This window comes from Geotrypetes seraphini, chromosome 2 (assembly GCF_902459505.1).
Source record: "Geotrypetes seraphini chromosome 2, aGeoSer1.1, whole genome shotgun sequence".
Taxonomy (NCBI): Eukaryota; Metazoa; Chordata; class Amphibia; order Gymnophiona; family Dermophiidae; genus Geotrypetes; species Geotrypetes seraphini.
In genome coordinates this window covers 194115494-194143329 of record NC_047085.1, presented here as the reverse complement: position 1 = coordinate 194143329, position 27836 = coordinate 194115494, and the positions used below count along the sequence as shown (strand labels likewise).

General features: G+C 42.7%; 2 protein-coding genes across 4 annotated transcripts in view; one reads left to right on the top strand and one right to left on the bottom strand.

Moving 5' to 3' along the window:
- GMPR (guanosine monophosphate reductase) overlaps window positions 1-27836 on the top strand; it is a 116940-nt gene that overhangs the window by 78531 nt on the left and 10573 nt on the right. For both annotated transcript variants that reach the window (XM_033934605.1, XM_033934606.1), the window contains exons 7-8: window positions 3089-3131; window positions 23388-23547. In XM_033934605.1, the coding sequence (XP_033790496.1) occupies window positions 3089-3131; window positions 23388-23547 (203 nt within the window). The remainder of the gene's footprint in view (window positions 1-3088; window positions 3132-23387; window positions 23548-27836) is intronic.
- ATXN1 (ataxin 1) overlaps window positions 19385-27836 on the bottom strand; it is a 120274-nt gene continuing 111822 nt past the window's right edge. Inside the window, exons 2-3 of one of the 2 annotated variants that reach the window (XM_033934604.1) lie at window positions 25831-25901; window positions 19815-19929 (exon numbers count right to left, since the gene is read on the bottom strand). In XM_033934604.1, the coding sequence (XP_033790495.1) occupies window positions 25845-25901 (57 nt within the window). In that variant the 3' untranslated portion in view covers window positions 19815-19929; window positions 25831-25844. Of the gene's footprint in view, window positions 19930-25830; window positions 25902-27836 lie in introns of both variants that reach the window. The other variant, XM_033934603.1, reaches the window with a different exon arrangement.

Sequence of the window (27836 nt, the reverse complement as noted above, 5' to 3'; positions counted from 1 at the left end):
CATGCTAGGGCTTATTTTCAGGGCAGGTCTTATTTTCAGGGAATACGGTATTTATATACACAATATAGCAAATAAAGTGAAGTTGAACTACTCAGTAAGAGTAGGATTTCCATATTTGTGTCCAAATGTTAAAGTTGGTTGACTATTCTGTGAATCCTCTAAATCAGATGGTGGGGTTAATTTCCCTGATCTATTTCTTTACCATCAAGCCTTTTTATTAAAACAAAGCTCTGAATGGCTACACTCTTCTGAGCCCCTTGACTCTACATTAGCCCCCAACTGGCTTCGCCTTGAAATGGCCCTCTTACATCCTATACCATTATTTAGACTCATTGGATCCACTCACCTACAAACTAAGTCCCCTAATCCCCTACTTCTTACCTCTCTCCGAACTTTACAAGACCTAGACCGCTCATTGGACTGTCCCTGGTCTCAATCCACCTTTTGCCCATTATGGAGAAATCCTAAAATCCTGATAGGGAAACAACCGATATTCTGGCTACCTTGGACCACTCACCAGATCTGGGACATTGCTGCATTATGTCACTCTGATGACTCCTGGCTCACTTTCCATGAGCTTCAGTCCAAATATGGCCTCCCTGATTCTTATTTTTATCAATGGCTGCAACTACGTTCAGCTCTACGAAAACTTCACTGTGTTCCGAAATCTAAACGTCATCCACCGACTTTATTATCTCTCTCTAACCAATACCGTACTCTAGGCCATGCAGCATCCAGGTTTTATCACCTCCTTAAAGAATTACGATATCCTCCCCTTCCCTCAGTCAAAAAGGCTTGGGAAAAGATATTGGATGCCCTATCTCTGATTGTGACTGGTCCTCTTATCTACGATCTATTTTTCATTCTTCTAGATCAGCATCCTTAACCCAGAGCTTATTCTTTCTATGCCATAGAGCTCAATGGACCCCAATTAAATCACACCGTATTAATCCCACTTTTACAAAAGAATGTTGGACATGCTCTACTGAACTAGGCTCCCTCAAACACCTACTATTCCTATGTCCCTCTGTACAACCATTTTGGTCATCGCTCTGGAACACTATTTGCTTTCTCTTTCATATTGATGTGGCCCTGTCCTATCAAATGCTATTACTCAAATCCTCGGCTCTCCCTTCTCCCCTTTCTTCCTCTGATGCTTTTCTATTTGATATACTTATTTCCTTAGCTTTGAAACTCCTTCTTAATTCTTGGAAAGACCTTTCCAAAATATCCGTTACACAATGGTGGAACCTTGTCTGCCTAACCTATAGATATGAAGCATACTTAGCTAAAAAGGGAGATAGATTTCCACAATTCCTTTCTAAATGGAAATCCCTCAAATTATACCTCCAAGGCTCTGATTCTTAGTTCTCTTTTTATGTTTCATTAGTATTCTTTTTACTTCCTCTTATACTTTTTCTATTACAGATAAAAGTTTACTCATGTGTCTGTTCTTTGTTCATATGTTTGATTCCCATACAGGAAATCAGCTCTGAATGTTATATTGGTTTAATCAACCTGTTGTTATGCATATCTTTCACATGATTTGTACTTGTTATTATACATTTGCTTTGTTACCTGCAAAACTTTCAATAAATACACATTGACTTAAAAAAAAGTTGGTTGACTATAGTCTTCAGGTGAGTATAGTGTTGTGCTACCTGTGGGGTGGCAATTTCATCCCTATTATCTGATATTTGTTTACACTCAGGGCTCCTTTTACTAAGGTGCGCTAGTGTTTTTAGCGCACGCACAAAATTACCGCACACTAAACTGCGCGGTATGCTTCTAGAATAACGCCAGCTCAATGCTGGCATTAAGGTCTAGTGCGCATGGCAATTTAACGCACGTTATTCCGCGCATTAAGGCCCTAACGCACCTTAGTAAAAGGAGCCCTCACTCACGGTAGATATATGTTTCTTGTTGCTACTGTCCATTGTTTCAATTACATATCCATTTGCTGTTCTCACGGTTACTTTTGCAACCCAGTACAGGTTTTGTGTCTGTAGGGAGGATAATTGTCATTGATGTCTTCAAAACCCCCAGAAATTCAATGCCAAAGCCCAAACATAGTCCAACATTGAATTTCTGGACATAATGCCAATGGCAGTCAGCAAACCGTTAAGTGCCTCTGACTGAATATTGACCCTTTACTGTATACATGGACTTACATAGGTAGAAACTGGTTTTATTGTGTATAACAGTGGTTTCAGTTATTTATTTATTTATTTAAAATATTTATTACCCACATTATCCACTGGTTCTAAGCGGGGTACAATAAAAGAAATAAAATACAAAATAAACAAACATAAATACACTAATAATAATTATATACCATCATCAAATGACTTTTGTTACAAACTCACAAACTCAAGGTATTATATTCAGGTGCTACTTATTGTCCCAGGTAAGCGTGCACAAATAAAATTATCATCATCTGCTTCCTAAATTGCAATAGTTCTGGTAAAGGTCGATTGTCCAACAGGCAATGCATTCCAGAGTCGTGCCTCTTCAGTGTAAAACATGGACTCCTAGTAAATATGACTAATCTCATATGCAGTGGCGTAGTAAGGAGCTGGCGGGGGAGCGGACCAGCTCAGGTGTGGTCTTGGTGGGGGCACTAGCGTCTGTCCCCCACTCCCGCCCTTCCCCACCCTCCCCCCGTGTAAATCTTTGCCAGCGCAACTACTCTGGCCTGCTGCTCGTGCCAGCCTTGCTCCCTCTGACATCACTTCCGGGTTGTGGGGACAGGAAGTGATGTCAGAGGGAAAGCCAATGCTGGCACGAGCAGCAGACCAGAGAAGCTGCTCACGCTGACAAAGATTTAAAGAGGTATGAGGGGAAGGGAGGGCATGTGTGGCATGTGGGCACGGAAGCAGTGGGAGGTGGGGTAGTGTGGAAGCAGCAGAGGGCGCCCCCACCCCCACCACCTCCTACCCTCACTATGCCACTGCTCTTATGTACTAAAAGATGGTAATAACATCCACTGCTGTGGGGGTGTGGATTCATAATGTCTCTGAAATGTTTTATGTGTGTGTGTATGGACGTTTTCAACTCTGTTATTTCTGCTTTGTTTTCTTTTCCGAAGGATGGAGGATGTAGCTGTCCAGGAGATGTTGCCAAAGCTTTTGGTAAGTCATCCTGGTCTTGTACACATAGTAATAGTTCATCCACAGGCCAAACTGTGTGCTCCATTTCCTTCCGTACAAAACACACGTAAGCTTCAAATTCCTAATCAAATTTGAAACACTAAGGGCTCCTTTCACAAAGGTGCGCTAGCGTTTTTCGCGCGCGCTACCTGAAAAACTACCGCCTGCCCAAGAGGAGGCGGTAGCGGCTAGCGCGCGGGGCATTTTAGCGCACGCTATTCTGCGCGTTAAGGCCCTAACGCACCTTTGTAAAAGGAGCCCTAAGATTTAGGGCACGATTCGTTACACATTCTTTTTCTCCCAAAGGCACAAAATGGGAGAAAAGTGCTGGAGAAATTAACCAAAATAACCTGGAAAAATGCCAGTACTATTAGAAAATTCTCAATCTCAGGAGAACATCTTCGACATGTTCAGTACCTGATATGTGGGTAAAGCAGAAAATGTAATGAATGGGAACTCAACAATAAGTTAAAGGGCAGCAGATCTGCAACCTACTACAAATGTTGATTTTGTGGTTGCCAGTAACCTCTGGATTTCTGTTACAGTGCTGCTGAACACATGGACTGGGGAACCAGGGCTGATTGGAAGCCAAGTGTTAAATTACCTGCATATATTTCCAGAATGCTGAAAATACTATTCTGTTTTTACTACGAGGGGCCGCTGAAAAGTTCTCAGTCCAGCTAAGAAGAGAACGATGTGGAGCCATGAAACTTTCAAGTTATTCCACACTTTTCTTGACACTTTTCATTTCATTTCATATCATTGAAACAAAAAGTGTCAAGAAAAAGTGTGGAATAACTTGTAAATTTTATGGTGCCACATCCTTCTCTTCTTGGTTGGGCTGAGAACTTTTCAGCAGTCCCTCGTATACTGGTGCATTATTTTCAGTTTTTTGGCACATAATTCCCTGTGTATAATGCCATCAGTACCAGAGTTACCAGGTGAGGAAGGAAGCTGTGGTCAAATGTCCCCAGTGTCCTTTTACTGCTTACACAGCTACCAAAAGGATTTTAACTTGGCCATCCATGTCCCATCTCACTCCACCCTGGCCCTAGCCACTTTAGCCTCCCCAAACATCTGAGTTACTGACCACCTATGGTCACTGCCTTCTGAGGCCTTTTATAGGTACATACAAATTTGTGGAGGTAGGTTCCCCTCAAAGTGACTACAAGGGCTATCCTCCCATTATATCATTCACTAGGAAGGAATGTTCCCCAGAGAAACTGTAGGAAGCACATCATAGGACCCTGCGACATCAGGAAAGGAGGACAAGATGGAAGATGGGGAGAAGGTGAGGAATATTGGGGATGGAGTGAAGAGAGAAAGGTACAAAGAAACATTGATTGTTAGAGCATGTGGATTATATCATCCAGGCTGCCCATCCGCAGCAAACTCCTCCTCTCTCTAAGAGATCCCATGTGCCTATCCCACGCCTTCTTGAATTCAGACACAGTCTCTGTCTCCACTACTTCTTCCGGGAGACCGTTCCACATATCTACCACCCTTTCTGTAAAAAAGTATTTCCTTAGATTATTACTCCTGAGCTTATCACCTCTTAACATAACAGTCAGCTTATATACCGCAGGACCGTGAGGTTCTATGTGGTTAACAAAAGATTATAATAGTGTATACAATTAAATAGATTAGAAATTATGTAACTTAAAAAAAATAAAACTAACAGAATAAATTACTAAAGTATGATGTCCGTAAGCATGGAAATTAATTACCCCGATATTTAAGAAACAAGTATGTCTTTAGATTTCTTCTAAATTTCACATAAGAACTCGAAGACACAATCAGGTTTTCCAAATCCTTGCCCCATAATGCTGCCTGATACGACGAAAGGTGCTGATGTTTTTTTAAGTTTGCAACCTTCTGCATTTCTTGTTTGCAAAAGTAAAGAAGTCAATCAAATATTTGGGAGAAAGTCCGAACAGAACTTTGAAACAGAAACAACCGAATTTAAACTTGACAGGCGCCTCCACTGGCAACCAGTGCAACTTCCAGTAAAATGGTGTTATATGATCGTACTTCTTCAGCCCAAAGATCAATCTAACAGCCGCATTCTGAACCATCCGCAGTCGCTGCATATTTCTCTGAGATATTCCTAGATAAGCAATATTACAGTAATCGAGCTGACCAAGCACAAGAGACTACCAAATTTCTAAATGATTCTACATCAAAATAGGCCCTAATAGATCACAATTTCCAAAGGGTGAAAAATCTTTTTCTAACCAAGGAATCCAACTGGTTCTTCATAGTTAAACCCTGATCCAATATTACACCCAGAATCTTTATAGTTGTTTGAACAGGGTAGCAGGGTAACGTCATCCTATGCCCTCTCATTCTGGAGTAGAGGTTTGCACGGTGATCGTGGGAATCCCGCGGGTCCTGCGGGGATCCCCCCTGACCTACGGGACTCCCAGGGAGACCCCCCTCTAGCCCACGGGACTCCCACGGGGATGGAAGGCTTTGGAAGCAGGATTCGACTTACTGAGGCCTATCTAAATTCCGACGCAGCTGAGAGACCAGTCCGGTGCCATGGTGGAAACAGCTATACTGAGCAATGAGCTGAAAGCCTTGCTGATTGGTCCGGTGGCACGGTGAGGCGGAAACAGGAAGCAAGGCTCTCAGCTGTTTACATGCTGAGCTCACTGCTCAGCATGTACACAGCTGAGAGCCTTGCTTGCTGATTGGTCAGCAAGGCTAGAGCAGGAAGACACTTATTTAGTGATCCGCCCAGCACCCCGATACTGGTGAGACTCGTCTCGAACTAGAAGAGAGTGACTCGAGGAGGCAGGAGACAAGGAACCAAGCGATTTTTTGTCCAGACCCGAGCAGGAAGACACTTATTTAGTGATCCGCCCAGATTCCCAAAGGCCCTGATACTGGCGAGACTCGTCTCAAACTAGAAGAGAGTGACCCGAGGAGGCAGGAGACAAGGAAACGAGTGATTTTTTTTTTTCAGACCCGAGATGAGAATGGAGCAGCAGTGAGCACAGCAGGCATGAGGAGGTGCTTCAGAGAAGCAGGAGGAATCAGCAGCCAGCAGTAGAATTGATGATCCTGATGAAATCTTTTACTGTGTTTTATATTTTCATATTGTGTTTTATTTTTTAATTCATCTGCATCTTTTTCAAATAAAGATTTCATCAGGATCATCAATTCCACAGTTTCTTTTGTGTTTGCGCTGCTGTTTTCCTAGTGGAATCTCTGGTGGAACCCTTTTTTTGTTTTCTGTTCAGGTAATTAACTTATAAACCCCCTCTTTTACTAAGGCTGATGTGTCCATTATTTTCTATGGATGCGTTAGCATTTAGTGCACGCTAAATCAGCTAGCACACCTTAGTAAAAGAGGAGGTTTATAAGTTAATTACCTGAACAGAAAACAAAAAACAGATTCCACCAGAGATTCCACTAGGAAAACAGCAGCGCAAACACAAAAGAAACTGAGAAACTGATGATCCTGTCAGAAGTAATTGCTGCTTTTTATGGGGACATGCGGAGATGGAGGGGATTCCTCGCGGGGCCGGGCGGGGCCGGAGGGGAACGGGTGGGGACGGAAAGGATCCTGACGGGGATAGGTGGGGACGGAGGGGATTCTGGCGGGGACAGATGGGATTTCTGTCCCCGTGCAACTCTCTATCCTGGAGCTTCCTTTCAAATGAAAGAGACCTGACTCATGCGCATTTACGCCATGTAGGTATTTAAATGTCTATCATATCTTCCCTCTCCTGCCTTTCCTCCAAAGTATACATATTGAGATCTTTCTGTCCCCATACGCCTTATGACGAAGACCATACACCATTTTAGTAGCCTTCCTCTGGACCGACTCCATCATTTTTATATCTTTTTGAAGGTGCAGTCTCCAGAATTGTACACAATATTCTAAATGAGGTCTCACCACAGTCTTAAAGAGGGACATTTTTCATACTGGCCATTCCTCTTCCTATGCACCCTAGCATCTTTCTAGCTTTCGCCATCACCTTTCCAGCCTGTTTGGCCACCTTAAGATCATCACATTCTATCACACCCAAGTCCCTCTCCTCTTTTGTGTACAAAAGTTCTTCATTGTACCATTCCCTCAGGTTTTTATACCTGAGTAGGTGATTTAAGTCTCTCCCTTCTCAAGTACAACAGGACCTATTTGTCTTGTGACAGGCAGTGCTCACACTTGATTTTCAGCGTTCTGATGATTATCAGGTGAAGTCTGAAGTGAAGCTGTAGAAGTCGATGGTGGGTAGCAAGATGATAGTGAATATGCTGATAGGCAGGTAGGTTATCTCTTGCCCTTTTATACTATTTTGATATCGGCAGTGTCTCTGATGATTTGACAACATTCGTTATTGGCTTGTGCCCTTGTGTTGTGGCTTGACAAACCACAAGAATATCTTTTGATGTCAATCTGTAGGATATTTCCTGAATTCTGGCCTCCAGACAAGCTGGGGTCAATATGACCAAAAGTCCTTATCGCATTGCCCATATTTCTTCGTGCTTGCATCAGCCAGATTGCTGTATTGAGAATTCTAACGGAGCCACAGTTCCTTCTTTCAGAAGTGCATGTCTGAGCAAAAGTCTTTCCTTTATTATATCATAAAGCACTGCATATTCTGTTAAGCTCTTCCACAGGTCTGGTATAATCAAGCTCTGTAATATACTGGTTATGTTGTGGGTGTTACCCCTACAGGTGGAAGGGATCCTAATGTCACAAGGAGCCTTCCTACCTTCTCTAATACCAACATTAGAAATATAGCAAACAGAACCTTTTTTTCAGGGGATACTCAGTCCAGCGCCTTATCCATTGCTTGCTAAAATTGACTCACGATCCCCAGGTATTGGTGAATGAGCCCAGGCTCTACACACTCCAAGGCATACAACAAGAGCACAGTTAAAGTAGAAGTAGTGTCTTTAGCAGATCCTTGAAGGCCCAGTGCATATGCTGCAGCCAGTACAGGTAATCTAAATATGCCAACTTTGGGAATCTTAAAATGCAGCATCTCTGAAATGGTTTAGGATTTATTTAGTTATATCCCCCCCTTAACAAGGTGGGTTATAATACTACATTCACAATAAGCATTACAGACTGCCATAAGACACAAATGTATAAATTTCATCAACACATTTTAAAATTGCTCAACACCCATGCTTCATTTTGCAAAAGAGAAGTCTCTTCAAGAACCTCTAACATAAGAACATAAGAATTGCCACTGCTGAGTCAGACCAGTGGTCCATCATGCCCAGCAGTCCGCTCACGCGGCGGCCCTCTGGTCCAAGACCAGCACTCAGTGAGACTAGCCCCACCAGCAGAAAGTTGTCTAACTTTGTCTTGAATCCTAGAAACATGATGGCAGATAAAGACCAGTTGGCCCATCCAGTCTATCCATCCTCAGCATCCACGATCTCCTCCTCTCCTTAAGAGATCCCATGTGCCTGTCCCACGCTGTCTTCCTCTACTGGGAGACTATTCCACGCATCTACCACCCTTAGATTACTCTTGAGTAGGGTTACCATATGACGCCAGAAAAAGGAGTCCTCTTAAATATAAATATGAAAGACGAGTGTGCGCAGAAGTATTTTTGTGAGACCAGTAGGAAGTGTAATAAAGTTTTGAATGAGACCAGATGCACAGTTGAGGATTTTGCTTGGATCTTTTGAAACAGCCTTGGCGAAACGCATCAGGCCCCAAGAAGCTTGCATAAAGATAAGTGTATATCTGAAATATGCGATCAGAGTGATAAACAGAACAAATGTTTGATTTGGTCTTCTCTATAAGTGCAGTGATTGAGAAGTAGTTGAGATACGTCTTATGAGGTAGAACCCCGTGCAGGTCTCACAAAAATACTCCTGAGCACACTCGTTTTTCATATTTCTATTTAAAAGGACTTGAAGAAATCTGCTGGTAGTTATTTATGCATTGTTGAACAAAGATTTACCAGGCAGTCATTGTGTACTTTGTATTTACCATTGTGACATTGGGTATCCAGAAAAAGGAGGACAGACTGAGACATATGGTAAACTTACTCCTGAGGCTGTCACTCTGGAGTCTCATGTGTATTTATGCCACATAGGTATTTAAATGTCTCTATTATTTCTCCCCTCTCCCTCCTTTCCTCCATAGTATACATATTGAGATCTTTAAGCCTCAAACCATTTTAGTTGCCTTCCTCTAGACCAGTGTCCCGCAAACTTTCTTGAGCTGTGGCACACTGAATGTAGTGGCCACAGCTCAAGGCATCTGGAAGTGCGCGGACATTGCTGTGATGACATCATGAGCATGCGCAAAAGCCCTCCAAACGGCCCTGAAGCGGGTGCCAGCAGGGAAGAGGGCCTGAGAAAAGAAGAAGAAGTGCTGGCGCTGGCTGATTGACTACAGGACATGCCTCTCCTCCTCCCAAGTGTGCCGTGGCACACTTGAAATCTCAGGAGGCACACTAGTGTGCTGTAGCACAGTTTATGATACACTGCTCTAGACCGACTCCAACCTGTTTATATCTTTTTGAAGGTGCGGTATCCAGACTTGTACACAATATTCTAAATGAGGTCTCAACAGAGTCTTATACAGGGGCATCAACACCTCCTTTTTCTCTACTGGCCATTCCTCTCACTATGTACCTTAGCATCCTTCTAGCTTTGTGTTTTATGTACAGGAGGAAATATATAATTTCTGTTCCTAATTCTCCCTAGTGTTGCATTGCATTACATGTAGAGTCCAGTTTCTAGGAGTTTACAGTTCAGTTTTTGTCTATTCATTTCTTTTCTTTTTTTTTTTAATAAAAAAGATTATACGTACACCAACAAAACACTTGTTTAAAGAAACTCAGAGTGAAAAAAATGTATATAGGAAACTGCGATTACACTTCAGAAGCAAGAAATTAGTATACTCTTACATCAAACCACCAAAGGTAGGGGCACAAAGTAACAAGAAAATTACTAGAGTCCATTACAAAAATGAATCATATTAAAAAAAAAAGTTATTAGCATGCAATTTCCTGCCTAATAATAATCATACATCAACTACTGTTATCTATTACAATGGAGATCTTCTTCATATCTAAAAAAGACATCAGCTGGCCCAGTTCAAAAAAACATATTTAACTCTTAGATACTTTATCAAATACCTACAAGGGTAACTTAGCAAAGGAGAAACCCAAATCTTTAACTTGTCGCCTAAGAGAAAGAACAACTTTTCACTCTTGAGTTTTTTTTAATAACATCCAGATAAATCCAAACCCTCTAACCATAGAAAAGCTGTTTAGATCTTCTGAATTCCAATCCTGTTCAAATACAAACATCACCAGCAAGGTTGATCTTTCCAATATTTCACATAAGGTGTATTCTAAGCTGTGGTATAATATTTACAAAGCTGTCTTTTCATAGACTCTCTAGATCGGCTTGTGCTTTAGCATGTCCTTCAACATTATCTTCCCTATTTATGGGCATTTCATCCTGGTTCTTTCTCAAAGAAGAAGGCAAATAATACATTTTATTCATACGTGGAATTTGGTCTGAGTTTATTCATAGGTGGAATTTGGTCTGAGTCTCCATTAAGTATTTTTTAAAGGCATCACCACAAATTTGGGAAAATTTAACAAGTGCAAATTTGGCCTTTGATTAAAGTTCTCAAAGTATTCCAACTTCTTATGTATCACCAAATTATCTTTAATGAAAGTAGCAGATAATCTCTGAACAGTTTTCACATCTTCCTTAACGTCCTATATTTGCATTGTCAACTCAGCTGTAGTTTTGGACATTGAGGTCTCAAATTTCACCAACAGCCACCAAACACCCTCAAAAGTCACTCCACTTAGGACTACTGGATCCGACGGTGAACAAGGATTTCAAGATGGCTGCGGTACAGAAGTGCTGAGAGGATCGCTTCCAAACTGCGCCACTCAAAACCGTCTCTTCTGTGCATTACAACGGCTCTAGTAGCCTACCTTTAAGATGCCGAAGAGGCGAGGCAGGAGTGCCACTAGTGCCTCATGGCGTCCCGACGTCCCGACCTTTGGCAACATTGAAGAGTATTTGCGGAGGATGCAGGGAGCAGTAATTGACGAAATCAGAGTCGCTTCTCCTGTGGCAGACACCATGCTTAGCCCCGGGGTAGAGAAAACCCCAGAGATGGGGGAGGAACTCTCCCCAGAGGCGAGAAGTCCACCGTTAGAGAGTTTGGAAACAGAGCCCCTGGTTCAGGGTGCTTCTGTAGGAGAAACCGGGGGAGAATCAGCTATCGAAGGTGAAGAAAATCAGCTGGAACAAAGTCAAGAATCAGCTTCTACAGATGGTGAGCATTTCTATACCTAGCAAAGGTTCCTAATTTTGGATAAACCAGCACAAGTGACTCTTGAGTCCTTATGGGATTTAATTACAAACCTTACAAAGACTATTAGCCCCAATTTCCAATATGTTGAAGCAAAACTGATTCAACATACTAAAGAGCTTAAGGTGTTAAAGGAGGATCTGACAGTTTCTAAATCTTCTGTTCAGAAGCTTGACCAGGAACTATCATTAACTAAGCAAGTACAACAGTCCCTTGTTAAAGATCAAGTGAATCTTAGGAAGAAGTTAGAAACATTGAAGAATAACGCAAGGAATAATAATTTGAGATTAATTAACTCCCCAAGATTAACGATGGTAACTCCTAGGGAGATGCTTAGGAGATACCTGGTAGAAATTCTGCAAATTCCAGAGGAAACATTACCACCTTTTTCCCAGGTATATTATTTGCCTAATAAAGGAGGGCATCAACTACAGATTAAAGTAACTGATCAAGCACCATTACATGTATCGGAAATTTTGGAAACATAAGACAGAGATATTACTATACCATCTACTATGATATTAACAGTAGCACTCTCGATTGACAAAATGTGGTTATTGAGGCTTTTCTTCAAAAATAAATAGAAATAATTTCTTGGGTGTAAAATTCAAATGTTTCCTGATCTTTCAAGGGAAACTCAAAAGCGTCGTAGAGAATTTCTACTCCTGAGACCAGGAGTCACTTCACTGGGGGCAACATTTTATTTGAGACATCCTTGCAAGTGTATTATTTGCCACCGTTCAGTTAAATATGTTTTCTTTGAACCCCAATAATTAAGTGCTTTTTTGGCAATGTCCCGGCTAGATGAAGGAAAATCAAGTGCTCAATAGTTATAGAGATGCTCCTACCTCAACCTTATCTGTAGTTATCTTGCTATATTATAGTATATTTTCCTTTATTTTTCTTCTATGTGTAACTTGAAATCCTAGGTTGAGGACTTGAGCGACTTAGTCAAAAAATTTTTTCTTAGTTTTTAAATTTTCTTTGTAAATGGTATTAAGGTATGATTTACATTGTACGAAGTAGTATTCTGACTAATTCACTTTCTGTACAATGGTTTGTTTACTTGGTTTGTAAATATTGAAAACTTATAAATAAATACATTTTTTAAAAAAGGACTACTGCTGACTCCACACCTCCAATGAGTGGGCCTTTGGCACAGCTGGAAGCAGAGAGGGAAGATTCCTCTGGCAATAAGTCAACAATGTCATTCATAGTCAACTCCACCACTACATCTCTCTTTACTTGTGCTGGGCTTCACTGCCAAGAATGTCTGTAGGCCCTTCAACTCCAGAGAATGAAAGAATCGTGACTGCATACCTCTTGAAAGTCTGATGCTGTGGAGGACTGTCTTGAGCTGGAGGGCTCTCTTGGTGATCTACAGACAGGCATACCTGTGGACAGTAGCTGATACCAGGTGCCTGAGAGATCCTTTGAGGCCTCTTAAATACCATCAAGCTGCGGAGTCTGGAGTACTATCTTGAGCCAGAGGGCTCTTTTGGTGATCTACAGACAGGCACCCCCACAGACAGCAGCTGATACCAGGTACCCAAGAGAGAGGTCCTTTGAGGCCTCTTAAATGATGTCAAGCCGCAGAATGCAGCCCGCAGGCGCGTACCCATAGGCACAAGTCCAAAGGGGTGTGCCCAAAGGGGCAGGACACACCCTTCAGAGCCTTGAGGAGTTAGGAGCAGGATTTGTGAGCTTTATGGGGAAAAGAAAAGTGAATGTATTACCATCTACCTCTTCAAAGGGCCCTATGGACTGACATCTTGCTCCCCTAGCAGTGGCTTCTAGTGCTGGTAATATAAATATATCTCTTTATTCTGCTTCCTTATCCTTGGGTAAACTGTCACCTCCTCCTTAACCTGGATTAACTTTTGAAGGGAGGAATGAGTCTGAGTTCAATAGGTTTGGATTCATCATTGGAACCTTTAAGATAGAGCAAAGATTTTATCGGCACTCCACTTATGGCTCCTGTACAAATGATTTCTGGGACAGATACAGGGTTTGTTTGAATAAGATGTTTGGTTAGTGGTGAATTGAATAGAAACTTCACTGCAAACTTCACTGCACTCCATGTTGTGTCAGTTTTCAATAAAAACCACTACCACCTTGCAATCATCAGCAATTAAAATATTAAAGAAAGTACTTCATTACACTTTCAATTGGAGAAAATGGGAAATTTAATCATTGCTAGCAACCTTAGGTTCTTGAATTTTCCTATCTTCCATTATTTAGCACCTCTGGAGATTCTGAAAATGTATATGAGAGATGTTCTTCAGTACTCTCAAGTAGATAATTTTTCTGCTGAGAATGTTTATTACATTTCTAGAAGCTCCAAGTGTGTAACTGAAAAGGGGAGAATAGATCATTTAGTATCTCCTGATAGTTTAAATATTTCTCAATTTTTGGAATCATCTAAAGATTATATAACTGGACGAGTTACTTTATTGGTTACATTTCAGACAGAATTGGAAAAGCAAGCTATTTTAAAATTATACTTTGCTAAGAAACAGGCTTTGGTCTGTGGTCAGCAATTAACAGTCTTTCCAGATGTGGCCTGACAGACACAATTTCGTAGGAGGCAGTTCTTACAGCTGAAGTCTAAGGCTTTAGCTGTGGGGGCTGCATTTTTTCTCAAATTTCCTTGTAAAGGTCTGGTTTCCTTTGGAAATAATAAGTATACATTTGTGGATCCATCACAATTGGAGATATTTCTTAAAGATAAACTGGTTCTTCAGATAGTTTCAGAAACTAACAATTAATGGTTGATGATAAAAGTGACTTTGACTTCTTATTTTTTTTGCCTGTCTGAAGGAATAATAATAGGGAATATGTTTATTTTAAGTAATATTTCTAAACCCATTAAGGAACAAGACTGTCCTAATAATGGGGTCCGTTTACTAAGGCGCACTAACGGATTTAGCCTTAGCATTAAGCCCGTGCTAAATCGGTAAGCACGCCCTAGTAAAAGAACCTCAATGTGGGCTAAAATTAATGGATGTTACTTAAGCTCTTATATTTTCCCTGTTTATGATATCGCTTTTCTTGATTCTTTTGTTATGTTATATAACATAGATATAATTTAAAAAAAAAAAAAAGTCTGATGCTGTGGAATGGACGTATGACCAGCAGAGGTTCTGATTTCACCACGTCTTTTTGTTTAGTATGAGGCAACAAAGAGACCATCTTCAGCTCAGAGAGGAAACGCTGCCTCTCATGCATCCCTCCCCCTCTCTTGTCTGCACGTTTCTGTTTCTAAATGTGTTCTGCGTTTGGTGCAGGCGTGTTTTGGGCGGGATTAGGGCAGACTTGTAATTTCGACGTTTCTGCAATAATGGAACATCGCAGAAAACTTCCCGGGCAAAACTTGGATGTTTGAGGCTAGACCTGTTTCAATAATGAATAAGTGCAAAAAAGGTGGCCAAACTGACCAGATGACCACTGGTGGCATGAAGGCATGCCCCCCCCTTTTATTCCCCCAGTGGTTACTGACTCCCTCTCAAAGATGTGAATGAAACAGGACATACTAGCCTATATGACAGCTTCAGATTTCATGGCCAGTCCTATTAGAGCAGCAAGCAGGTCTCTGGCGTAGCCTGGTGGTTGGTGCGTGCAGTGGACTGCTGAGAAGGGGACCCAGGCACATATCCCACTCTAACTAGTATACCTGTGGTGGAAAGTGTGATCCCTCAAAAACTCACCAAAAATCTATAGGTGACAACCTGAAGGCATAATGGCTATTGGGGAGGTATACAGTCGGGTAGAATAGGCTATGGGTGAGTTTTGGAGGGCTAACCATTAAAGGTGAGGGGGTTATGGTGAGATGTGTACCTGGGACCTTTTATGTGAAATTCACTGCAGTATCCTTCGGGTGCTCCACTGCTCTTCCGGGGGTGTCTGCATGGCCAGTCTACTAAGAATGCTGGCCCTTCCTACTTCCCAATGGTTGATTTTTTTTTTTTTGTGCATTTTTCATTTGGATGGTTTGGGGGATTTTTTTGGAAAATGGTTCAAAAAGACACATTGAGGACAAAACATATCTAGGAAATGGCCATTTGCAAAACAAAAAGACAGACTTCTGTTTTGAAAATGGTCATTTTCCCTACTGGATTTTTGGACGTTTTCTGCAAAATGGTTAAACTCGGATTTAGATGTCATATTGAAAATGCTGTAGATCAGTGGTTCCCAAACCTGTCCTGGGGGACCCCCAGCCAGTCAGGTTTTCAAGATATCCCTAATGAATATGCTTGAGAGAGATTTGCATACCTGTCACTTCCATTATATGCAAATCTCTCTCATGCATATTCATTAGGGATATCTTGAAAACTTGACTGGCTGGGGATCCCCCAGGACAGATTTGGGAACCACTGCTGTAGATGATAAGGTTAAAATAAGACTAAATAATTGCTTCTGATTGTCATATTTTTTTCTTACTGAACCTGAGAAATAAGATTTTGTTGCTTGAATTAGAGAATATTTGTAATGACTTTGAGATTTGAGCTCTGCATGTGATTTTATTGATCACAGTCCTCTCCTCTGCTATTTGGCGGACTTAGTTCAGGGGGGCTATACCCTAAATAGGTTTGAGATCTTTACTGAAAGACCAGTGGTGTACCAAGGGGGGTGGTCCACCTCGGATGCAGCCCATAAGGGGATGCTCCAACGACTCTTCTGAGGGCCGGCATTGGTGTCAAGAACTACTTCCTTCAGCAACAGCAGCATTCACAATTTGCTGCTCTTGCCAGCATTGGGCCTTCCTCTCTGCTGGGTCCTGCTTCATGGAAACAGGAAGTAGAAGAGACCTGGCAGAGAGGAAGGCCTGACGCCGGCAAGAGCAGTGAATTGTGAACACTGTGCTGCTGACTGGAGGGTGACAAAAAGGGAGAGGGAGCGAGGTACGGAGGGAGGGGAGGTGTATAGAAATGCTGCATCCGACTGGGGAGAGAGAGGAAGGGAGAAGGAAGACAAGGGAAGGGAGGGGAGATGAAAGAGAGATGCCAGACCATGGGGAAGGAAAGGAGGGAGAAAAAGGAAGGACGTAAAGGAGATGCCAGGTCATGGAGGGGGAGGAAGGGATGTTAGGGCATGAGGGGAGGGAAGGGAAAGAGGCAGAGATGCCCAGGGAGAAAAGAGTGAGGGAGGGAAAAGAAAAGAGGAGATACCAGAGCATGGAGAGGGAGGGAACGATGGAAGGGAAGGAGAGGAAAGAGATGCCAGGGCATTGGGGCGGAAAGGGAAGGAGACTGAGATGCCAGACCATCGGGGAGGAAGGGAGGGAGGGAAAGCAAAGAAAGGAGATGCCAGAGCATGGAGGGAGAGGGAGAGATGGAAGAAGAAGAGAGGAGAGAGATCCCAGGGTATGGGGGAAGGAAAGAAGATACCAGACCATGGGTGAGTTGGGGTGGGAAATAAGGAAGGAAAGGAGAAGGGAGAGATGCCAGAGCATGGGAGAGGGAGTGGAGACAGAAAGAAAAAATGGAAGGGACGGAGAAAGAGGGTAGATGCTGGATGTAATGGAGAGTGAAGTTGCTTTAGAATAAAGTAGTATTGTAGCTGTATTGATAAACATTTATAAATAGAAAATGGAAATAAGGTAATATTTTTATTGGACTAAGTTTAATACATTTTTAACTAACTTTTGGAGAACAAAATCCTCTTCCTCAGGCAGTGTCATACCAAGTTGGGGAGGGGGGTCCACCCCAGGTGCAGAGGTGCAGCTCTTTTACTCTACATCTTTTACTTTACGCTGCATCCTTTGTTTTATGTGTTTTCTTTTGAAAATGATCATTTTATAAATTGATCTGCTGCCTCAAGTCAAGATTATGTATCAAATGGTTCAGGTAAACTCCCCTACCTCTTATTTCATTCCTGGCTTTCCAATGGAGTCACCTTTTTGACCTACCATGGGTAGATGTATTTAGAAAGAGCAATAATAGAAGAGACATTTTTATAATTGCTGCTAATCTGGTACCATGGCACTCTGTTCATTATTCAGAAAAAAAAAAAAGGGGGGGGGGGGGTTGGATCATAAATAAAAATCATTTTGCAAATTTTTAAACACACATGACAATGTTTAAACTTCTATAAGAATTAATGCAATCTTATATGAACATCAGAGCCATAGGCCCTAAAACAGAACGCATAAAAAACTGGATAGAAGAAGATAATCTAGACCACAGTTCTTCAACCGCCAGTCCGTGGACCGGTGCCGGTCCGCAAAAAAATCTTGCCGGTCCGCAAAGGATTCAGACCCCGCCGCAGCAAAAGGTGCCGGCGTCAGCTAACGAGCAACTTCCTGTTGCCGTCGCTATGCCGGCACTCCTGCCTGCCACCACTGACTTCTCCGCACCCCCAGAAAAGCAGCGGCAGGTCTGTGTGCTTTTAACTTCGGCACACAGCTGCCCCTAGGCAGTATTTTAGCGCGGTTTCATGAGGCAGCCTCGGGGCCATTGGTAGGCCGGCCTACATCTCATCATCGAAGCGGGCCGGCCTACCAAAGGCCCCGAGGCTGCCTCATGAAACCGTGCTAAAATACTGCCTAGGGGCAGCTGTGTGCCAAAGTTAAAAGCACACAGAGCTGCTGCTAGCCTACAAAGAGGAAACATTTGCTGGAGAGGGAAGGAGGGAAGGGAGTAGGGGTGCTCCTGGACAAGGGAGGGGAAGGGGCTACTGCTGGCAGGGGAGAAGGGAAAGGGAAGAGAGTTACTGTTGGATAAGGGGAGGAAGAAAGGGAGAAGGTACTGCTGGACAGGGGAGGAGGAACATTGGAAGGAAACAGCTGGCAGGGAGATTAGAGGAGGGGAAGGAGTCAGGATGGAATGGAGAGATCAGATGAGGGAAAGGGGAGAGACAGAGGAATGACAAGGTAGAGAGAGATTGATGCTGGGAAGGAGGGGTCAGATGAAAAATAAGGAAAGAGGGACAAAGATGCTAGATCTGGTGTAGGAGAGAGGGGCATAGAAAGAACGCAGATACCATATGGAAGGGGGAGTGGTAGAGGACAGACAGTGGATGGAAGAGGCAGATGGTGGATTGAAGAGACAGAGGGCAGACACTGGATGGAAGAGAGTGAAAAGACGATGAAAGCAGAAACCAGAGACGACAAAAGGTAGAAAAAAATAATTTTATTTCTATCTTGTGATAAGAATATATCAGATTTAAAATATGTATCCTGCTAGAGCTGATGTTAGTCATAACTGGGGAGTGCAAAGCCCAGACAGTGCGTCTTTAGCTTCCAGCTGGCTTAGGGCTTGAAAAGGATAAGGCCCGATTATAGCCGTACACACTGTCATTTAACAAAGCAGATGCATCCGGGGACAATATCTAAGAGAAAACAGACGCCTATTATCTTCCAAACACGTCCACTTTATTGAATGTTCTGTACCTCTTTTTATATCATTTTACATGGGTTAGGGTCGTCAGCATATGATGTAAATGCAAACCATATATGGACACAGATCACATGCAACTTTAAAAGAAATAACAAGTCCCTTACTTATCTAAAGACCAAAGTCTAGAAGTGCTTTGGTCAGCAGAGCCTTTTTATCTAAATTTTCTTACAAATACAGCTAAGAAAACAATTGAATTCACTTCACAACAGAATAAGAAAACACATCTCTCAAACATACAATGACCTTGTAGTATTTCAGCAAGAGAAGGCAAACAGTGTCTGGATTTACAGCTTCAAACACAGGTGAAAGAAAAACTACAAGACACATGAAAAGTATCCCTTCAATCCCCTCTTACGTCATGAAAATGACGTCATAAATGTACAGCATGAGCTTGGAGGGAGAGATATTCTAAATATGTCTCTCGAGGAGGGGTTTTAGGAGCTGTAATACGAATAACACAGCGCATGAGCAGTCCATAATGTCACAATACTCAAAGGAGAAGGTGGCAACTTGCACACTACTGGAATTATACCAAAAGGTAGTATACTGTCTATCTTTCTGAATTCCAATTGAAGGACAGCCTTTGCGAGGGAGTAGTCCAGCTTGACGTCTTAGTCGCAAAGAGGTGCCGGGGGTGCTGTTTGCAGATGAGTACATTGTTGGGGTGTCATTTACAGATGGGTATGGGCAGAAAGTGTCGTGGACCCAAGACACATCATCCCTGTAGACACAGTTAGAAATGATCCATACAGGAAAAAATACTAGCAGCAGCGCTGCTAGGAGGAGAAAGATAAAGTTGGTGGAATGCTGTGATGAGATCATCATGTTGTTCCTCTGAAGGGGGTGAAATCTGCGCAGAGACGGCTTGCTTCTGGGGTTTTAGGTTAACCCTCTTCAAGCGACTTGCGTGGATCTAAACAGGAGACTCCTCAGTGAGTACAGCAGTCCTGGTCACAGCGATCACAGTAGTGGGAGGGCCAAAGGGGAAATCCGTCTGCTTCCGATCCTTGAAAAGCTTCTGGATGATGACTTTGTCACCAGGCTGGAAGGAATGGGTAGGAGTCTGTGGAGAGAAAGGAGAAGTGCAAGACACGGTTCTTTCAACATGCCCTAATGTTTCAATGAGCTTCCGAACATATTCTTCCTGTATCAAGGGAAGATCACTACTTCTCAACTATGGAGGGTCTGTCTACCCATGGGGTGGGGAAAGGTCCCCAAGGATCACCCCTATCACCTACACTATTCAATATATACATAGCCTCCCTCAGCTACTACCTAGACAATCAAGCTACTACCTAGACAATCATGGCATAACTTCATACAGCTACATAGATGACATCACTATTCTCCTCCCCTTCAACCACCCAGCCCCATCATGACAAGCACAATACATAAAACACTTGAAACGGTTGCAACCATGGATTACAGAGCACAAATTAAAACTTAACCCTGACAAAACAAACTTCATCCTCCTAGAAAGCAACAAAACTCCAACCTTAACAAATCTTGTAATAAACTCGATCTCATACCCAATTCAACCCACACTAAAACTTCTAGCACGACCAATCCCTATCCAACCCCCCCCAACCCTCTCTATACCCTTAGTACTCTCTAATGTACTTCTATCTACCCAACGTAGTCTAAAATGCTTCTAATTCACCCAATTCTTATCTCCTTAAGACCTCGACCTCCCTTTGGTAACTCTTTACCCAACATTCATTACCTTAAGAAATATTATGACATCGCTTATGCTGTTCCTGCAAACTTTTAATGTAATTCTTGTTAATTTTGATGTAATTCTCCTTGAACTGTAAGGCATTGGTGGAATAGAAATCACTAATGTAATGTAATGTAAAAGCCATCCTGCTCAAGCCATTGATACGGACGCCCTAATTTAGAAAACAACTTTCCCAAATAATAAATACACTAGGGGGGTTGAGGTATCATAAAAAGGCTTAGCAACTCAGTATATAGAATCTCTTATAACCTGTATGTTATTTCAGGTCCTTATCCTGTATATATTGGTCACCATATAATGAGGGATGAGGGTTTGAGGTAAATGGTGACTAATATATACAGGATAAGGACCTGAAATAACATACAGGTTATAAGAGATTCTATGTACTGAGTTGTTAAGCCTTTTTATCATACCTCATCCCCCCTAGTGTATTTATTATTTGGGAAAGTTGTTTTCTAAATTAGGGCGTCTGTTTCAACAGCTTGAGCAGGATGGCTTTTAGATTGCATTAATTCTTTAGAAGTTTACACATTGTCATGTGTGTTTAAAAATTTTCAAAATTATTTTTATTTATGATCCAAAAAACCCCTTTTTTTCTGAATGATATGGTTATTGTGGGTTGGATTAATTTGAAAGTGATCCGTGTTTTGTATTTGACACTGTTCATTATGCCATGGCTAACTGGAGGAGAAATCAGAGATAGGGAAGGTTAAAGGAAAATTGTGGAGCCATCTCTCCGCCTCCATGCTTGGTATTCCCTGTCTTTCCTTTCTCTCCCTCCCTCCCTCCTTTCTCTCTGGTCTGACATCTCTGCCTCTTTCCCTTCCCTCCCCCCATGCCCTGGCATCTCTTCCTCCCCCTCCATGAGTTCCACGGTCTGCTGTCAGGCAAAGACCTAGGTATGTGGTCTTGCACACTGGCCATGAGATCATCCAGGCCCTTACCAAAAAAAGCAATTGCCCCTTAAAGGGGAGTCTGCTCAGGGTCATCTTAGAGGAAGAATCCCCTGCCCATTGTCTGTTCCAGAACATTCTGTGAGCGGAAACGATGTAAGCTGAGATTGCCCAAGGCTTGGCAAAGATCGTACAGCACATCCACTACATAATCAACCCCCTCCATCAGGAAATCAGAGGTCTATACTGCCATCAGGGTCTCTAGCCTGGCTAAGCTTAGAGTGGCAAGCCCTATCAACAAATAAGGCTGGTAAGAGATTCAGAAAGGGGGCGATATGTGCTACAAGGGAAAAGAGGTAAACATGGAAAGAAATGAAACAAAGTGAAAAAGGTTAATTTATATGTTTATCTCTGAAGGTTTAGGAGGGTGGGAGGATAGTTAGAAATGAGGATGGTAAATGAAACAGGGTTGATTTTCTTGCAGGGAGTAAAGATAGGTTAATCTACCAAAGTAAATCCACATATCACAATCTTCAGATTTCTGATTAAAATAAGTTGTCTGTGTAATGATCAGAAAATGAACTGTGTTCTATGAACTGAGGGATTCTGTTGGATCCTTATATAATCTTCTCCCATTTGATTATTTAGCTGATTCCATTTTCTTGTTTACTCCTCTTTCTCGATGTCTAGTGATAGTGATTTTCTCTTTTCTCACTCTTTATCCATGATTAATGTGACCATATGTCCCGTTTTGAACGGGACCGTCCCGTTTTTAGATTGCCTGTCCCATTGTCCCCACGCATAGCTTCGGGATACCGAAATGTCCCGTTTTCAGAAAGTGCATCCCGAACATGTGTGTGGGGACAACGGGATAGGTGATCTAAAGGGAACGTTTCTCTCTGCTTCGCTGACGCAGCAGCAACAGATCAGGTGCCTGGCTCGCCCGGAACTTCCTCTCCGACATCAGAATTGATGTCGGTGGGGGGGGATAAGGCTTGTAAAGTCGCTGCTGCATGCACCTGGCCTGTTGTTGCGGTGGTGGTGGCTTCGGGGGAGGGGTGCTGGCAGGGAGACAGAAAGGACACAGGGGGTCTGGTCTCGAGCTGCGCAACAAGGGTGATTACAGCAATAATGGTTTTCTGTTCATCTTCATGCTGCAGCTTTATGGAACAGACGAAAACATGTTGGCCAGAAAGATAAGCAGCTCTGTGGTGAGCCAGTTTTTGAGGTGGACAGTAGAGGGTGCATGTGAGGAGTGTCAGGAAAGAAAGAAAAGGGGGGTGGGCAGGGAGAGAGAAAGAAAAAAAGGGGACAGGGAGAGAGAAAGATGAAAGAAAGTTTGGATGCACAGTCAGAAGGAAGTGCACCCAGAGACTCATGACAACAAAGGTAGGAAAAATGATTTTATTTTCAATGTAGTGATCAAAATGTGTCAGTTTTTAGAATTTATATCTGCTGTCTATATTTTGCACTATATTTAATGGGCTCTGAGGGGAGGGTGGGGGTGGGGGATGGGGTCCTGTTCCGTTTTGAGGGAAAAATAAATGGTCACGTTATCCATGATCACATGGCACTTGGAGGAAAGAGAAAATGGGAAGGGAAATTACTTTGGTAAGAGGGGAAGTTCTTTGTTCATCTACCTCTTGAGGCAGTTGTCAAGATCAAAGAAAACACCAATCCCCTAGTGTATATGTATTACTATATATTGTGTAGTGTATTTTATGAATGAATGTCATGAAATGTATTTTTATTGTTGTAAGCCACTGTGGGCATGTAGTTGGCTTTGTTAAGGTGGGGTATATAGAATACATGTGTGGTTAAAATCCATTGTTCTGTTGTTTTTTTTGTGTGTGTGTGTGTGTTTTGTCTTCCTTGATTCTGGGAGCCCAGGAGCTGGAGCTGATTTTGTAATGCTTGGAGGGATGTTTGCAGGCCATGACCAGTGTGCTGGCGAGGTTACCGAAAAAAACGGCAAAAAGGTGAAGATCTTCTATGGGATGAGTTCCGATACGGCTATGCAAAAGCACGCAGGACAAGTAGCCGAATACAGGTAAGAAATACTGTAACAAAGAATCTCTCTCTCTAAGCAGAATTTATTTTTTCTTTTGGTTGGGTATATTTTTCATCTCTCATATCTTTCAGCAACTCTACTTTTTGCAACCTATAAAGAAAAACAAGTATCTGCTCAGTAATGTTTGGAAACAATTCAGGCTTTCTCAGAGACATAGCTCAGCATTGTCCTAAATCAGGGGTGTCAAAGTCCCTCCTCGAGGGTTGCAATCCAGTCAGGTTTTCAGGATTTCCTCAATGAATATGCATGAGATCTATTTGCATGCACTGCTTTCATTGTATGCTAATAGATCTCAAGCATATTCATTGAGGAAATCCTGAAAACCCGAATGGATTGCGGCCCTCGAGGAGGGACTTTGACACCCATGTCCTAGATGATGTCAGTAGGACAGGAGTACTTTAGTCTACTCCATCTTTCCATTTCTACCTGCCTACTGTGCTTCCACTTGATCTCTGGTCTTCTGCTCACTCCTTCCACCTTGAAGGTCTCTGTCATGCAAGTTTGAATTCTGTCTCTCTTTTGGCTCTCGGTACCTCTGCTTTGAGATAGATGGTCTGTGAAGAAAATATTCTTTGTACAGGCAGTCCTTGGGATAAGAACGAGTTCTGTTTTTTAAACCGTTCTTAAGTTGAATTTGTATGTAACTCGAATCCTGTACAGTACACAGTCTATAAAAACATTAAAGAACACTTACTTTTGTTCTTCATCCGTCCCACTGTTCCCTCTCCACCACCGCATCCAACATTTCTCCCTCTCATCTCTCTCTTCCCCATGCCTCACGTCTCTCCCACCACCATGTCCAGTATTTCTCTCTCCCTCCCTATGTCTCTCTCCCTCCCTATGCCTAACAATTCACTGCTTTATTCATTTACCCATGTGCACCTTCTCTTTCCCTCTCACTCAGACACCCAGGCCCAACAATTCTCCCTTTATATTCCCTCCCCATCTCAGAATCTTTTTCCCTCACTCCCTCCATTGTTCCATCCAGAGAAGAGCGACTAAAATGGTTAAGGGATTGGAGGATTTGCCATACAGTGAGAAACTGGACCTCTTCTCCCTTGAAAAGAGAAAACTGAGAAGGAACACGATCGAAACATTCAAGATACTGAAGGGAATAGACTTAGCAGATAAAGACAGATTGCTCACCCTCTCCAAGGTAGGGAGAACGAGAGGGCACTCTCTAAAGTTGAAAGAGGATAGATTCCGTACAAACGTAAGGAAATTCTTCTTCACCCAGAGAGTGGTAGAAAACTGGAACGCTCTTCAGGAGGCTGTTATAGGGGGAAAAACCCTCTAGGGATTCAAGACAAAATTGGACAAGTTCCTGCTAAACTGGAACGTACGCAGGTGAGGATGGACTCATTTAGAGCACTGGTCTTTGACCTAGGGGCCGCCACGTGAGTGGACTGCTGGGCACGATGGACCCCTGGTCTGACCCAGCAGCGGCAATTCTTATGTTCTTATGTTATGTCCCAAGTTCCTCCTCCCCTCCCTCCCTCCCTTCTGTGTCCCAAGTTCCTGCTCCCTCCCTCCTTTCTTTCTTCCTTTCTTCCATCCTTTGTCTGGTTTGTTCTCCCTCCCTTCCTTCTGTGTCCCAATGCGGCCCTGCTTCTCCCTTCCTGTGTCAATGTGTCCCCTCTTTCTCCCTTCTTATCCTAACGCAACCTTCCTCCTCCCTTTTGTGTCCCTTGTTGTCCTTTCCTCTGTTCTGCATCCCAAATTCATGCCTCCCTTCTTCCCATGGGTGTTTACCTCCTTTGGCTGGCTCCCTCCTCCCAGCCACACTTCTCTTCCCAAAGCCGCGGCCGCTATTCCTACATGTGGCACGCAGCTGACTCAAAAGCCTTCCCTCAGCATTAAAGATAGTTTTCACAACAACCTATGAACGTCATATATAATTTGCATATATTTGCTTGAGGAGAGAGCTGTTGACTAAAAGGCTTCTTTGGATCTGTTTAGGACTTTTTTGAGACTTTGGGGAGTAGTAAGTGGGAGAGAGGCCAAACTCTTAAAGTCAGATCAAGCATGCTATATTTCATGGTGGTGTATGAATCCTCTCACCCTAACTGAAAAGTGTGCCTTGAGTAGAGTCCTTTGGCTGGTTTCAGCCTCTTAGTTTGAAACTGAACTCTGAGAACTTTTTTAGAGATCAGATTCTGCAGGTGACCCTTGAAGTTAATTCCCTTCTGCCCCAATGCTTGGAATTTAGGAAATTGGTTGGTTGGGCTGAGAACTTTTCAGCACCTCAGTCATAATACTCACAGATCCAGTCAGGATCACAGCAAACAATCAATCTTTTTTGAGAGTAAAAGGATCTCAGAAACCAGGCCAGGCTGTGAACATTAAATAGGATGAAAATTAAATGAGATAAGTAGCTGATTATTTTATAGATCATATATAATAAAATCATCATATATTAACAGAAGAAGAAGAATTAAAATAGAATATAAGATGATTATTTGCATGTGAATATAGTTGAGAGGTTTTATAGGGTTAATGATAGAAATCTGGAACCAATAAGTCTTAATTCTTTGAACACAGTTAATGTCGACAGTTTGGGGGTGGTCAGTAGCAGGAGGGAGTGGGCATCCTTCCTGCAGATTTCGGGGGATTGATGTCGGAGTATCCTCTGCTGCAGCCAGTTGAGCTGATTACAGAAGGGGTATTTTCCCTTGATCAGCTGAGCCGGCAGGACTCTCTGAAGCCTCTGCTTTGGGGAGTGCTGATGGGTCAGCTGATTGGAGAGTCCATTCATGTGATCAGCTCAGAAGGCCACGTTTACTTTTAGGATTTGAAATGTAGGCCAGCATTTTGCAGGCCTACATTTCAGGCATTTGTCATGGCCATAGGGAGATGCCTAGGGCTGCTTAAACTTGCCCAAGGTCACTTGCAGGCGAAACCATGCCCATGCTCAGCTTTGGGCACGCTTAGGTATCCCTTTATGCGTCTCCCTGGATCCGCAACAAATGCCTACAGTGTAAGTGGCCTGGCTCAGGGAGCTTTTTTTCTAAAAACATGTGTCCCGATTGGCTGCCAGACGGCGGTAGGATGCCTACTGCTGCCTACAATTGGGATGCTCGTTTATAGAATCAGCTCCTTTCATGTTTCAGTTTTAACATAGGTAGCCTTTCCCTCTCTCACAAACCTTCACACACATCCATCTGTGCATAAGTAAGGGTCTTGTGTTTGTGAAGTACTTAGTGTGGCATCTTGGTTTCTCTTCCATGTTGCAGTCCTTTTCCATGACTGCATTTACGGAAACCACTGCTTTTGTAGTCCAGATTTTACATGAAGACAGCAACTTGACTGCTCCCCCATACAGCACCCATTACTATCCATGGCTATATTAGAACTGAGGAACAAGTTGGGCTTTCTGAAAGATTTTGCAATGTGGGCAGTGTATCACCCTCTTCTTTTGAGCGTTTCACCCAGAATCAAAAACCAACCGTATTCAGAAGTAAACAGCTGCAGTTTTGTTTTTAATAAATGTACTGTACACTTTTCCCTCCGTATTCGCGGTTTCAGCATACGCGGTTTCGATTATTCACAGTTTTTAGCTTGCTGGCTCCTACCCCCAAGTTACATCAGCTTGCATAGAGAAATCGCTGATTCCCAGCACTTTCTTCACCGAGTTTTGTCTCTCCTTCAAGAACAAGCCAGGTCTCCCACCATGTTATTCGCAGTTTCACCATATCCATGATGGCTTTTTATTCGTGGTTTTTCTGTATTTGCAGGTCTGTTAATCCCCTATCACAGCAAATACGGAGGGAGAAGTGTATAAGCATTCCTTTATTGAGTACCTGTGCCATCATTCTATCCCTGATATCTGGTTATTTGCTGGGCAGTCAGTCTGTCCTTCTAGACCAACTTCTTTAATCACCAGGCTTCTACCATGTACAAGCCAGGATGCCCTGTCATGACTGCATCTAGTGCACGTCCCTCAAGAAAAAATTTAAATTTAAAAAATTTAAACTGAATCAGGTTGGGCAGACTGGATGGACCATCGGGACTTTATCTGCTGTTATCTACTATGTTACTATGTTTTACTCAGAGCTGAGAGGAATTTGAGCACACTGACAGCCTTTCCTGCCCACCCCCTCCACGGATTCCATTTGACCTGGTAAATGGCTGGCTGATCTAAGAGAATGCCTTGGAACAGGAAATAGATGAGGCTGAACAGGGAACATTGGGCCATTTTGATGGCAGCTCTTGGGTGTGGGGGTCCTTTAATTCTGGTGCTGTGTAATTAGCATTCTACAATTAGCTAA